At 39.5% G+C, this 14,004-nt stretch overlaps 5 protein-coding genes and 1 pseudogene across 6 annotated transcripts in view; 5 read left to right on the plus strand and 1 right to left on the minus strand.

Moving 5' to 3' along the window:
- LOC104744573 lies at positions 71 to 2,511 on the plus strand. The gene is made up of 8 exons (XM_010465647.2): positions 71 to 471; positions 622 to 894; positions 992 to 1,118; positions 1,208 to 1,269; positions 1,351 to 1,557; positions 1,638 to 1,759; positions 1,834 to 1,972; positions 2,088 to 2,511. Exons 1-8 carry the CDS (start codon positions 94 to 96, stop codon positions 2,244 to 2,246), a joined length of 1,467 nt encoding a protein of 488 aa, XP_010463949.1. The 5' UTR covers positions 71 to 93; the 3' UTR covers positions 2,247 to 2,511.
- On the plus strand, positions 2,597 to 3,885 carry LOC104748006 (annotated as a pseudogene).
- Positions 4,280 to 5,497, plus strand: LOC104748007 (F-box/kelch-repeat protein At3g04660-like). Its single transcript, XM_010469704.1, has one exon. It carries the CDS (start codon positions 4,280 to 4,282, stop codon positions 5,495 to 5,497), a length of 1,218 nt encoding a protein of 405 aa, XP_010468006.1.
- Positions 7,519 to 8,697, plus strand: LOC104748008 (F-box/kelch-repeat protein At3g04660-like). The gene has a single exon (XM_010469705.1). It carries the CDS (start codon positions 7,519 to 7,521, stop codon positions 8,695 to 8,697), a length of 1,179 nt encoding a protein of 392 aa, XP_010468007.1.
- On the plus strand, positions 10,243 to 11,436 carry LOC104748009 (F-box/kelch-repeat protein At3g04660-like). Its single transcript, XM_010469706.1, has one exon. The coding sequence runs from the start codon at positions 10,243 to 10,245 to the stop codon at positions 11,434 to 11,436; it is 1,194 nt and encodes a 397-aa protein (XP_010468008.1).
- LOC104744574 (probable WRKY transcription factor 39) overlaps positions 11,752 to 14,004 on the minus strand; it is a 4,540-nt gene continuing 2,287 nt past the window's right edge. The window contains exons 2-4 of one of the 2 annotated variants that reach the window (XM_010469707.2): positions 12,428 to 12,780; positions 12,219 to 12,344; positions 11,752 to 12,127 (exon numbers count right to left, since the gene is read on the minus strand). In XM_010469707.2, the coding sequence (XP_010468009.2) occupies positions 11,980 to 12,127; positions 12,219 to 12,344; positions 12,428 to 12,780 (627 nt within the window). In that variant the 3' untranslated portion in view covers positions 11,752 to 11,979. The remainder of the gene's footprint in view (positions 12,128 to 12,218; positions 12,345 to 12,427; positions 12,781 to 14,004) is intronic. The other variant, XM_010465649.2, reaches the window with a different exon arrangement.

Consider the following 14,004-nt stretch of genomic DNA (forward strand, 5'->3'; position numbering starts at 1 on the left):
GGTAAAACAGTAAATTTCGGTTCCGAAATATTTTAAAAATGGATAACAGATAAGTCAAGGGATTAAATCTTAGCCTCCCTCCAAAATTAAACCATGGCCACTTCTTTATTTCCTCTGTCTTCTTCGTTTCTTCAACCTCTGAGACTCAAAACCCTAGCTAAACCCAGAAGCCCTGACTTATTATCATCCACCACAAGAAAAATTACAACAACATGCGATTCACAGAAGAACACTGGGAAGTCGAACCCCAGCAGCAGAAACCCTAATTTTCAGAAACGGCGTCAGTCCTCCTCCAAGTATGGAACTTCTAGAAGGTCGATCCTCAAGAAATCGTTCTTACAAGAACAGGTTACTTTCACCGCACGGATCTCCGATGACCCCCACGTGGCGATTATCGGCGGCGGAATGGCGGGTTTGGTCTGCGCATTGAACTTGGAAGCTCGTGGCGTCCAATCCACTGTTTTCGATACGGTTCGTTCGTCAATTTGGTTCCTTTTGGATACTTTCTAATCTGAATTGAAGTTTGGTTTAATGGGTACTGAGAAATTTGTGGTTTTTAAGTGTTTTTGCTGTTCAAAAGCCAAGCTTTAGGAGTTCAAATTGTGTGTTGTGTTTATGTAGGGGATACATGGGTTAGGAGGAAGGCTTGGAACAAGGATTATTGAACCACAGGGACTAGTTTTCGATCACGCTGCTCAATTCTTCACTGCAAACGATTCTCGTTTTGTTCAATTGGTTGATGGTTGGTTAGAGAAAGGACTTGTTCGAGAGTGGAAAGGTGTTGTTGGAGAGCTTGAAATCGGAGGTAGCTTCTCACAGTTTCCTTCATCATCACCTCCTAGATATATTGCTGTTAACGGTATGCGATCTCTTGCTGATTCGTTGCTATTAGAGGTAAGATATGTTGTTATCTCTCTTCAGGAAAAAATTGAGTTTTTTTTTAAGATTTGTATGAGATGAAAGTAAGTAACAAATGGTTGATTGGTTGCAGAGTCAAATGGTGAATTTGGTTAGGCCTTGTTGGATTAGTAAGTTGGAACCACTTAATGGGATGTGGCATTTAAGTGAGAATGGAACACCTCGTGGTCAGTTTGATGTCATAGTCATTGCTCATAATGGTAAGAAAGCGTATCAGTTTCTCTCTTAATAGCTTCAGATGCTTTGTTATGTCTTGTTTTTATACAAATGGTTCACCTTTTTTGTTCAGGTAAATGTGCGAATCGTTTGCTTTCAGCATCAGGCTTGCCCCTAGTTGCAAAACAGATGAAGGTAGAGAATATCTAGCGGAACAGAAACTTTTTAAGTCCTATGGCCTCTTCTGATACAATCCTCTTTTTTCTTTTGTTTTAGAAACTGGACCTGAGTTCAATATGGGCGCTATTAGCAGCTTTTGATGATCCTCTTCCTACAGTGAACTTCGAGGGAGCGTTTGTGAAAGGAGTCGAATCATTGTCTTGGATGGGAAATAACTCTGCAAAGCTTGGAAATGGCGGATCTCCACATTGTTGGACTTTTTTCAGTACTGCTGCATATGGGAAACAGAATAAAGTTCCTCAGGTTAGTTTCTTCAAAGCTATAAAATATAATGTCAAAGCCAGAAATCAATCAAATTGTTTACCTTCTTCTCTCCCTCATAGGAAAACATACCGACGGTCACGGCAGACAAAGTTAGAGCTGGTATGCTTCAAGGTGTGGAAATGGCGTTGGGCTTGCCTGAAGGCTCCCTTCCTAAACCGGTTTATACGCGTCTCCAGCTATGGTAAGTAAAAGTTGTATTAACAGTGCTAAAATGTTTGAAGATTTGTGGTGTGATTCAATATTTTTCATATACAGGGGAGCAGCTCTGCCGAAGAACACTCCTGCAGTTCCATGTATATTTGATCCACAAGGCCGTGCTGGTATATGCGGTGATTGGCTTCTCGGTTCTAACTTAGAATCTGCTGCTTTAAGCGGTGCAGCTTTAGGAAACCATGTAAGAAGCTTCCCTTGACTCGTCTTTAAAAAAAAATCTGTGTTCTTGTCTTAAGGATTCCAGAAGAAAATATCACAAATATTTTGTTATTTTACTCCTCTTCTTTCCCCTGCAGATTGCGGAATTCCTGCAGAATGGTGATGCTAGTCCTGAAGAATTTGCAATCGGTTTACATGATAGGTTAAGTCCTCTTGCTGGTCATGATATTGGACAGTTTCCTGGTCTAACATCAGTTGGAGAAAAAGAAGAGGCTAATGCATATCAACTTCTGTGAATACATAAGTCTACTTTGATGCAAAGAAGTCTCTGAAAGCTTACAGTGTCTTTAGCTTTCCATGATCGATTTGAGATGCTCTATGAAAAAAATCAAAAGAAGCAGTTGAATTAGTCTAGGTTTATGAAAGTTTTGTTTAGGCTCTACAAAAATCAATGGAAATAGCGAAAGTGTGTATTCAATTTGTATGACAGTCTTTACTCTTTGGTGTTGTCATAAGGATTTCCAATTAGAGCAGAAAATAAAAAGAGTACCTTTCTGTTAAGTTTGTAAAATAGAAGGTCTGACTTGCAAATTCATAAAACGGTTTACTCAGGAATTGGAATCGCCCTGAGTAAGATAGGCCTAGGGTTTTCAGAGTGGGAAAAAACGAAATTGTGTGAGAGAGAGGAATTGAAAAAAGCGAGCCATGAAGAAAAGGGGAAGGAAGTGTAAGAAGACAGAAGAAAAAAGAGATGAAGAACACGACCCGTGTTCCATCATTCCTCTGGAACTTAAAGTAGAGATTCTCATGAAACTGCTGCCGGAATCCATAGCAAGGCTAGGTTTCGTTTCAAACCACTGGTCATCGATCATCCGTGGCAAAGACTTCACCGACTTGTACCAAACTCGATCTTTTTCACAGCCGCGTCTTCTTTTCTCTGTCTACCGTCGCAACACGCAGAAGCACTTCTTTCACTCCTGCTCTCAGGAGGATCCGTCTTCTGATCATCGTATAGGGTCAGTTACACTATCAATTCGGATCTACGGTACTGTTTTAATCCACCCATCGGCGGCTTCATCTTTGGTCGAAACGGTACTAAAGCGATCTTTGGAAACCCTAGTACTGGTCAGTTTGTATCTTTACCTAGGGTTAAAACGAACAGAAAGGACATATTCTCTGTTTTTGGATACGAACCAGTTAATGATGTATACAAAGTGTTGTGCATGACGGTGATCACTAAACGTGGATCACAAAGCTTCAAGTGGGAAGATCCTTTCTATGAGGAGCCTATGACAGAGGAGCATCAAGTTTTAACGGTAGGACCTAAACAAAAATGGAGAATGCTCGAATGTAAGTTTACCCATCGTCATCATTCTGGATCTCCAGGGATATGCAGGAATGGGGTTGTGTATTATCTAGCTTTGTTCAACGACAAAAAATCTCTAGTAAGCTTCAATCTTAGATCTGAGGACTTTAGTGTCAGTAAGCTACCTGAGGATTATACACTACAACAGTATGGTAATTTGGTAAACCACAGTGGAAAGATAAGTATAGTGTGCCGTGGATACCGCGGTCCAATAGACCTATGGATTCTTGAAGATGCAACCAAAGAAGAATGGTCAAAATTTGCTGCCGTGGTCCCTTCTATTAAAGATATATATGGTGGGAATGATCAAAAGGTCATGTTCTGCGGTGTACTTGGTACCGGTGAGATTATACTTGCACCGATCCCATCCCCTAACCCGTTCTTTTTTATCTGTTACGATCCCAAGGAAAAAGATGCCAGAAAAGTTGTGATTGAAGGAATTGGAGATGACTCTGCTGTGATCCAAGTCTTTTTCGATCATGTAGAAAGTCATATGGTTCTGCCAAAGCTACGTTAATTTGCTGACAACTAGCTAGTTCTTTCGGTGTTGCCCCAACTTCTCTTTTCATTTCTAGGATAGTAGTAGTTTAAGAATCTTCCTTATTACTCGAACTGAGACATATTCTAGTCTTTGGTTAATGGTTTTGTATACTTGCGGATTATGCAAATTTGCAGTTGCTATTTACTAAACATAATTAATTATTGAAACGCCCATCCAAGTTTAGTTTTATTGTCATTAACACAACCTTAAATGTACAGTCCTGAATAGTGACTAGCGAATACACACGGGATAAATTAGAATGGCCGTAAAAAGATAGGTTTTATTTGCAAATCCTTGAAAAAATCGATAAGCATTTTATTATAATTAGGGTTTCGTTTCTGTTTTTAATTGTCGGCGAAGATATTATATAATTAGGGTTTGAGATTTAAGAGCGAAACAGAGAAGACGAATTGAGAAACGCCATGAAAAGGGTCAGGACGACGAAAGAGACGCTCGGGGACAGTCGAAAACGTTCAAAGAAACACGATGAAACCCATTCGTTTCCTTTTATACCTCAGGATCTGATAGTACAGATACTCCTGAACGTTCCGGCCAGATCAACAGCCAGGTTCGTCATCGTTTCAAAAGAATGGTTTTCGATAATCCGCAGCAAGGATTTTACCAGGTTGTACCTGACTCGATCTTCGACTCGGCCGCGTCTTCTATTCTCAGTCTACAATCACTTCCACAGGCAGGGGAAACAGTTCTTACAATCCTTCTTCCAGCAAGATCCATCTTCTGATCATCATCAGAGAGTTTACATAACTTCCCATCACAGTCATTTGTATGGCTTTTCTCCACCAGTCCGCGGCTTGATTTGCCGTAAATGTGGTACTAACGTGATAATTGGAAATCCTAGCACGGGCCAGTTCTTACCTTTACCTAGAGTGAAAACATATAGAAGAGGTCTATTCACATTTTTTGGATATGATCCGGTGAATGATGTATACAAAGTCTTGTGCATGACGGTACTACATGGTCATCAAAGACGTGGATCAAGATATGTGTCCGAGGAACATCAAGTTTTCACTCTAGGAGCTAAACAAAAATGGAGAATGATCAAATGTAAGCGTTCCCATCTACCTCCTCCTTATACTAGAGGGATATGCATAAACGGGGTTGTGCATTATTTTGCCTGGATCGAATATGCAGCATATTTAGTACGCTTCGATCTGAGTTCTGAAGACTTTAGTTTCATTAAGCTACCTCAAGAAATCGAATGCCTAGTGAACTACAACGGAAAGATAGCTTTAACGAAGCAATGTATGTCAAACAGTAAACTTGACATATGGGTTCTGGAAGATGCAAGTAAAGGAATATGGTCAAAATTTTCTGTCCTGGTTCCTTCTTGGACAGATTTAGTTGGGAATAATGATTTCGTGTTCAGGGGTACACTTAGTACCGGCGAGCTTATATTTGCACCGCTCAGTGTCAGTCCCATTAGCCCGGTCTATTTGATCAGCTTCAATCTCAACGATAACAATGCCAAAAAAGTTTTGGTTGAAGGACTTGGAGATTTGCTCTCCTTGTCTCGAAGTCTATTTGGATCATGTAGACAGTCCTATGTTTCTGTCAGGTGTAAGAAAAATCATTTGGTGATGCGTGCCTTTCGTTTTGTGTTGAGGGCTGACAAATTTTGATTTTTCTTTGAAGAGGACAAAGTCTTTTGGTTTTGCTAGTTGGATCTTTTATCATCATTTGGGGGGGGGGGGGGGGGGGNGGGGTTATTTTTTTGAGCTGTTAGGTCTTAAGAATGTTATGTGGTAATGTTTTCTTCAATTGATTCAGATAAGCCCACAGGCTTTCACCTATTTAGTATCCATTATCCACTTGTTAGTGGTTTAAACGACTGAGATCTAACGATAACATGCCATAACCTTATATAGTGGGGATCTCCTGCAGAATGGTGATGCTACTCCGGAAGAGTTTGCATTAATCGGTTTGCATGATAGGTTATAAGTCCTATTGATGGCCATAATATCAAGCAGTCCCGTGGTTTAACATCGGTGGGAGAGAAAGATTAAAAAGTTAAAGCATATCAACTTATGTGAATACACCAGTGTACTGTTACTTGACAAAGAAGCAAACATCATATTGATACAGAGGCGTTTAGCTAAGGTACACAGCGACTTCAGTTTCCATGCACTTAGGACTTCACCATTTTCAAACTTCTTTGTTGGTTGAAATATATAGCAAGAAGCAGCTTAATCTGCCTAGTTATTAAGGTTAATTTGTTGAGGCTATATATATTGCAAAATGCAATAGGAATAGTAGTGTATTTGCACGACACAGTCTTTAGTGCAAAAATGTCTTGTGACAAAACTTAATTATGATTAAGATTTTTCTGTCAAAATTTTAAACTTAGATCACCACATTTTTATATTACAAGGGATAAATTGGAATGACCGTAAAAAGAGAGTTTTATTTGCAAATCCCTACATTAGGATTAAGTAAGATTAAGAGTAGCAAAGAAGGAACAGGGGAGAGAGACAGGAAACGAGAAACGCCATGAAAAGGGTCAGGAGAAAATGTTCTAAGAAACGAGAATTGGAAGAAAGCGATAGAAAAGATCCTTTAACCATTCTTCCTCTGGATCTGATTGTAGAGATTCTCTTTAAACTTCCGGCCAGATCCATAGCCAGGCTCGTATTCGTTTCAAAACTCTGGTCATCCATAATCCGTGGCAAAGATTTTATTAAGTCGTACCTGAATCGATCTTCGACTCGGCCGCGTCTCCTTTTCGTTGTCTTCGCTTACTACACGAAGGAACAGTTCATACAATCTTGTTCCCAAGAAGATCCATCTTCTGATCACCATAGGTTAAACATAACTCCGGATCGGCGTCATTTGTATGGCTTTTCTCCACCCGTCCGCGGCTTGATCTGCCGTCAAATTGATACTAAGGTGATGATTGGAAACCCTAGCACGGGACAGTTCTTAACCTTACCAAGGGTCAGATCTACGAGAAGGGGTTTATACTCCTTTTTCGGATATGATCCGGTGAATGATGTATACAAAATCTTGTGCATGACGGTACTACAAGGCAGCCAAAGACGTGAATCGCAAGTTGTGTCCGAGGAGCATCAAGTTTTCACTCTAGGACCTAAACAACGATGGAGAAGTATCGTATGTAAGCATCCTCATCTTCCTCCTCGTTTTAAAAAATGATACTTTAAAAAAGTTAAACCAATTATAAACAAAACTGCATAATATAAAGTATTATAATACTCTAAAAGTTGCATAGAAAATTGAAAACATCTTATATTATGAAACACAAAACTTCTTCAAAGTGGAATAGACAAATGATAAATCAGAGCAACAAAGAGCGGTTTCTTGAATTTAATATTCATTGTTATTATAATCTGAAGAGTAGACGCAAAAAGAAAAGGCATTGTTGTACTCTGTTCCATCAGGTTCACCTTGCAAATCTCAAAATACTAAACACCAAGGGATAAATTGGAATGGCCTTGAAAAGTAATTTCTTGAAAATGTTAGGGATTTATTTATTTGCAAACCCCTTAATAAATCGGTAAAGATATTAGGGTTTCGCTTTTGTTATTTATTTTCTTTAATTTATATCGTCGGCGGCGAGAAAAATTATTAAGGGTTTAGGAGTAAAAAAAAAAAAGAAGGAAACGGTGAAGAGGAAGTGAGAAACGCCATGGGAAGAGTCAGGACGAGGAAAGAGACGGCCGAGAAGAATCGAAAACGTTCAGAGAAACAAGATGAAACCCATCCGTTGCCTTTTATACCTCGTGAACTGATAGTAGAGATACTCGTGAGAGTTCCGGCAAGATCAATAGCCAGATTCATCTGCGTTTCAAAACTCTGGTCATCCATAGTCCGCAGCCAACATTTTACCAAGTCGTACCAGCTGCTGATGACTCGAAGATCTGACCCGACTCGCCCGCGTCTTCTTTTCTCACTCTGTCACCCCATGAAGACGCAGCAATTATTCTTATCCCAGCAAGATCCATCTTCTGATCATCACAGGGTCAACATAAGTATGCGTCATCCGACTCCTTGGTATGAATTTTCAATACCCGTCCGCGGCTTGATCTGCTGTCAATATGATGGTAATAAAGTGATGATTTGGAATCCTAGCACGGGACAGTTGTTACCTTTACCAAGAATCAAATCTAGGAGAAGAGGTTTATTCTCCTTTTTTGGATATGATCCCGTGAATGGTGTTTACAAAGTGTTGTGCATGACGGTACTACGTGTAAGAAATCGATTCCGTAAGTCACAAGTTGTGTCCGAGGAGCATCAAGTTTTCACTCTAGGAGCTAATCAACAATGGAGAAGTATCGAATGTAAGCATCCTCATCTTCCTCCTCGTAATACTAAAGGGATATGCATAAATGGGGTTGTTTATTATCATGCTTGGATCAGAAGTGAAAGATTTTTGATATCCTTTGATCTGATATCTGAAGAGTTTAATGTCATTAAGTCACCAGCTGACTGTTGGTTCCAAAACCTAGTGAACTACAACGGAAAGATAGCTTTAACTACAGCCATGCAGATTGACCATATATTTCGCCTGTGGGTTCTGAAAGATGCCTGCAGCGAAAAAAAATGGTATAGAATATCTTCGCCTGCGATTTCTTCTCGTTCTTGGCAAGAATTAGCTGGGAAGGTTTCCTTCGAGCTCAGGGGTACACTTAGTACCGGCGAGCTTATATTTGCACCCCTCAGACCCATTAACCCGGTCCATTTGATCAGTTTTGATCCCAAAAGAAACAAGGCCAAAAAAGTTGTGGTTGAAGGACTTGGAGATAACTTTTCTTCTCTCGAAGTTTATTTGGATCATGTAGAGAGTCCTATGTTTCTCTTCTGTTAAAATTTGAGTTAAATCATTTGGTATCGCCTTTCATTTAATTTAAGATCTCAGACAATAATTGTTTTGTGTGTGTGGAGCTGGCTGACAAGCTTGATTTTCATCTTTGTTTTGTTGGCTGTAATCTCTAACAGAGACATTTTGAGACTTTCTTGTTGGTGTGGTATAAACCACGATTGATCTAAGATGCTATAAACCTTATATATATTGTGGCATGCATACACATATATGATATATCTAGGAAAAAGCTCGGTTGAAACCGAATTGTCCATGTTACTTGGTACTGCCACAGAATACGAGTTCACAAGTGCTCTTATAACTCATGACAATGTGGAATATAAAGTGATCTAAGATGCTATAAACCCATGTAAGAGAAGCAACAAAACATTGTCTTACTTTTACAACGTGTGAAAATAACACCTCTTTTTACTAGTTTTCCTTAGAAGATGACATCAACTTGAGAAGATTAAAGATATCCGACCCCTGGTGAGGTACAATGGTAAGATAGTCAAGTTACCTGGGGTGGATATCCGACCCCTAGTGAGGTACAATGGTAAGATAGCTTTGGCGTGTCAGTACCCGGACGGTAAACTTAACCTGTGGGTTCTGGAAGATGCTAGCAAACAAGAATGGTCAAAAGTTTCACTCGTGGTTCCTTCTTGGACAGATTTAGTTGTTGGGGACTATTTAGACTTCAGGGGTACACTTAGTACCGGCGAGCTTATATTTTCACCGCAGCCTTGCCGGAACCCGTTGTATTTGATCAGTCTCGATCTTAAGGAAAACAATGCCAAGAAAGTATTGGTTGAAGGAATTGGAGATAAATTTCCTAGTCTCGAAGTCTATTTGGATCATGTAGACAGCCCTATGGTTATGTCGAATGTAAGTTAATCATTTGGTACGTTGCCTTTTATATTTAAGATTTCGGACGACAATAGTAGTTTTGCGTGGACCTGACTGACAAGGACGTTTGATTTACATTTCTTTTTCTATATTTTTTTCATATTCAAATGTTAAGAGGAATAAGAGTTTTTTGTTGGCTAGAGCATGGATTCTTTATCATTTTTTTTTTTTTTTGGAGCTTTGACTTCATAAAGAATGTCACGTATAATGTATATGTTAACTTTTTCTGATTCGGATAAGCCCCACAGAGTTTTACCTATTCAACATATCCCATGTTGAATCCCTAAGTCATGTCAAAGTGGAATACACAAATGATAAATCAGAGCTACAAAGAGCGGTTTCTTGAATTTAATGTTCATTGTTAATTTGTTATTATAATCTGAAGAGTAGACGCAAAAAGAACAGGCATTGTTGTACTCTGTTCCATCAGGTTCACCTTGCAAATTTCAAAATACTAAACACCAAGGGATAAATTGGAATGGCCTTGAAAAGTAATTTCTTGAAAATATTAGGGATTTATTTATTTGCAAACCCCTTATTTGTTTTCTTTTTCTTCTTTTTTATCGTCGGCGGCGAGATATATTATTAAGGGTTTAGGAGTGAAAAAAAAAAGAAGGAAACGGTGAAGAGGAAGTGAGAAACGCCATGGAAAGAGTCAGGACGAGGAAATGGACGGCCGAGAACAATCGAAAACGTTCAATGAAACAAGATGAAACCCATCCGTTGCCTTTTATACCTCGTGAACTGATAGTAGAGATACTCGTGAGAGTTCCAGCAAGATCAATAGCCAGGTTCATCTGCGTTTCAAAACTCTGGTCATCCATAGTCCGCAGCCAAGATTTTACCAAGTCGTACCAGCTGCTGATGATGACTCGACGATCTGATCCGACTCGCCCGCGTCTTCTTTTCTCACTCTTGTGTCACTCCGTGAAGACGCAGCAATTATTCTTATCCCAGCAAGATCCATCTTCTAATCATCAAAGGGTAAACATATGTATGCGTCCTCCGACTCCTTTGTCGTATGAATTTTTTACACCCGTCCACGGCTTGATCTGCTGTCAGTATGATGGTAATAAAGTGATGATTGGGAATCCTAGCACGGGACAGTTCTTACCTTTACCAAGAATCAACTCTAGGACTAGGAGAAGACATATATTCTCCTTTTTTGGATATGATCCCGTGAACGATGTTTACAAAGTGTTGTGTATGACGGTAGTACAAGGTGGTCCTCTAACGCCTTGGTCAGGATACATGTCCCAGGAGCATCAAGTTTTCACTCTAGGAGCTAACCAAGAATGGAGAAGTATCGAATGTAAACATCCTCATCTTCCTTTTCCTGATACTCGAGGGATATGCATAAATGGGGTTGTTTATTATCATGCTTGGATCAGAAGTAAAAGATTTTTGATATCCTTTGATCTGATATCTGAAGAGTTTAATGTCATTAAGCCACCAGCTGACGACGGTGGGTTCCAAAACCTAGTGAACTACAACGGAAAGTTAGCTTTAGCTTACAGGCATGTTAACAATACAGTAGTTCACCTGTGGGTTCTGGAAGATGCCTGCAGCGAAACAAAATGGTATAGATCTTTTGTCGCGTGTCTTTCTAGTTCTTGGCGAGAATTAGCTGGGAAGGTTGACTTCGAGCTCAGGGGTATTCTTAGTACCGGCGAGCTTATATTTGCACCCCTCAGTCCCATTAACCCGGTCCATTTGATCAGTTTTGATCCCAAAAGAAACTTTGCCAAAAAAATTGTGGTTGAAGGACTTGGAGATAACGTTTCTTCTTTCAAAGTTTATTTGGATCATGTAGAGAGTCCTATGTTTCTCTTCTGTTAAATCTGAGTTAAATCATTTGGTATCTGTTCTGTTAAATTTGAGTTTAATCATTTGGTATCGCCTTTCATTTAATTAAAGATCTCAGACAATAGTTGTTTTGTGTTTCTTCTTTGTGTTGTTGACTAGTTGGATCTTTATCATCTGCTTGCTTTTCCAGTGTTGTTATCTCATTTTGATGGAGTTTTATTTAAGACCGAGTAATCTCTTACTTCAGACTTCCTTGTTGGTGTGGTGGGATATAAACCACGATTGATCTAAGATGCTATAAACCTTATATATATATATTGTGGCATGCATACACATATGATATATCTAAGAAAAAAAGCTCGGTTGAAACCGAAGTGTCCATGTTACTTGGTACTGCCATAGAATCCGAGTTCACAAGTGCTCTTATAACTCATGTCAAAGTGGAATATACAATTACAAATCAGAGCTACAAAGACCATTTTCTTGAATCTAATTCATTCTTCTTCAAATTCAAATCCAAGAGTAGACGCCAATAACAAAAAAAAAAGAACAGGACACGCATAGACTCTGTTTTCGTCAGGTGTGAGCTGATTGTGAAGACAATATTCTTGAATGGTTATGCTCACCTTCGTAAGTTACAATTAACATTGAAGTTTCATCGATACATCGCTCCACATGCTTCCTTGCTGGACAACCTCTCACACTGCTGCATTTATAGTATCCTCTGCAACCGGAACAAAACAAAAGAGATCTATATTAAATTAAATAGACATAAATTTCCAAGGAACCTTGCATCAAAAGATGTATATATATACCGTGGATGCGGTGAACCCTTAATAGGTTTCTGCCCATATTTTCTCCATGAATACTCATCCGGAGGTATATCAGCAATCTTGTTACTGATTGCAGGGACCTTGATTGATCGTTTTACCCTCAGTTTCCTGTAAAAAAATAAAGATCAAACATTTTTACAAAGAGATACCAAAAACAATATTAAAAAGGTCCACAGAGAAAAATGACAAACCTTTTCTTGGAACAATGACATTTGCTTCGACTTCCGCATTTCATACTACCAGAGCACATCTTCCGGGAATGCTGCGATATATGGTCAGACCCACGGGACAATCCAGTCAAATGGAACGAGTTCCTATCGTAATCAGCTACACTAGCATCCATACTAAGAGATGATACAAACGATCTTGAACCGTTCGAAACGCTAGGAGTATAACAGCTACTACCAGACCCACCATCAAACTTAAGGTTAACACCGCTATTGCTCCTAGAGTAAGCTATCTGCTGGTGGTTGTGGATTAACTGATAAGGAGCACGAAAAGGCGGTGGCTGCTTTAACTCCAGATACGACTTGTCAACACACATGTNGACCATTTTCTTGAATCTAATTCATTCTTCTTCAAATTCAAATCCAAGAGTAGACGCCAATAACAAAAAAAAAAGAACAGGACACGCATAGACTCTGTTTTCGTCAGGTGTGAGCTGATTGTGAAGACAATATTCTTGAATGGTTATGCTCACCTTCGTAAGTTACAATTAACATTGAAGTTTCATCGATACATCGCTCCACATGCTTCCTTGCTGGACAACCTCTCACACTGCTGCATTTATAGTATCCTCTGCAACCGGAACAAAACAAAAGAGATCTATATTAAATTAAATAGACATAAATTTCCAAGGAACCTTGCATCAAAAGATGTATATATATACCGTGGATGCGGTGAACCCTTAATAGGTTTCTGCCCATATTTTCTCCATGAATACTCATCCGGAGGTATATCAGCAATCTTGTTACTGATTGCAGGGACCTTGATTGATCGTTTTACCCTCAGTTTCCTGTAAAAAAATAAAGATCAAACATTTTTACAAAGAGATACCAAAAACAATATTAAAAAGGTCCACAGAGAAAAATGACAAACCTTTTCTTGGAACAATGACATTTGCTTCGACTTCCGCATTTCATACTACCAGAGCACATCTTCCGGGAATGCTGCGATATATGGTCAGACCCACGGGACAATCCAGTCAAATGGAACGAGTTCCTATCGTAATCAGCTACACTAGCATCCATACTAAGAGATGATACAAACGATCTTGAACCGTTCGAAACGCTAGGAGTATAACAGCTACTACCAGACCCACCATCAAACTTAAGGTTAACACCGCTATTGCTCCTAGAGTAAGCTATCTGCTGGTGGTTGTGGATTAACTGATAAGGAGCACGAAAAGGCGGTGGCTGCTTTAACTCCAGATACGACTTGTCAACACACATGTTGCGAGTAAGCATTAATGGAGGAGGAGGATGACCCATATGGTGTTTTGGTTCAATTCCATCGTAAACAGCAGAAGCTGGAACCATTTGAAGAGGCTCTGGTGCAAGAACTTGAGTGTAATCACCAGTAACATCGTTAGCAACACAGCAAATGGGGCTCTCCAAGAAGATGTGTTGAGGAAAAGATGACCTAAACTTGTTGATACTACGGAACTTGCCATGACCTAACCCTCTGCTTAACAGAGAAGCTACTCTCTTGAACTTGGAAACCGCTTCTCCTGTTTCAACCACTAAGGATTTGGGATCACTGCCGGCTT

The sequence above is a fragment of the Camelina sativa genome, chromosome 15 (assembly GCF_000633955.1).
Source record: "Camelina sativa cultivar DH55 chromosome 15, Cs, whole genome shotgun sequence".
NCBI classification, from domain to species: domain Eukaryota; kingdom Viridiplantae; phylum Streptophyta; class Magnoliopsida; order Brassicales; family Brassicaceae; genus Camelina; species Camelina sativa.

Bases quoted from the DNA above. Each gene is read 5' to 3' on its own strand.
- LOC104744573 (XM_010465647.2), top strand. From the start codon at position 94: ATGGCCACTTCTTTATTTCCTCTGTCTTCTTCGTTTCTTCAACCTCTG. The intron at 895-991 runs GTAAGATATGTT...GATTGGTTGCAG, and splicing joins CTGATTCGTTGCTATTAGAG to AGTCAAATGGTGAATTTGGT. The intron at 1,270-1,350 runs GTAGAGAATATC...CTTTTGTTTTAG, and splicing joins TAGTTGCAAAACAGATGAAG to AAACTGGACCTGAGTTCAAT.
- LOC104748007 (XM_010469704.1), top strand. From the start codon at position 4,280: ATGAAAAGGGTCAGGACGACGAAAGAGACGCTCGGGGACAGTCGAAAA.
- LOC104748008 (XM_010469705.1), top strand. From the start codon at position 7,519: ATGGGAAGAGTCAGGACGAGGAAAGAGACGGCCGAGAAGAATCGAAAA.
- LOC104748009 (XM_010469706.1), top strand. From the start codon at position 10,243: ATGGAAAGAGTCAGGACGAGGAAATGGACGGCCGAGAACAATCGAAAA.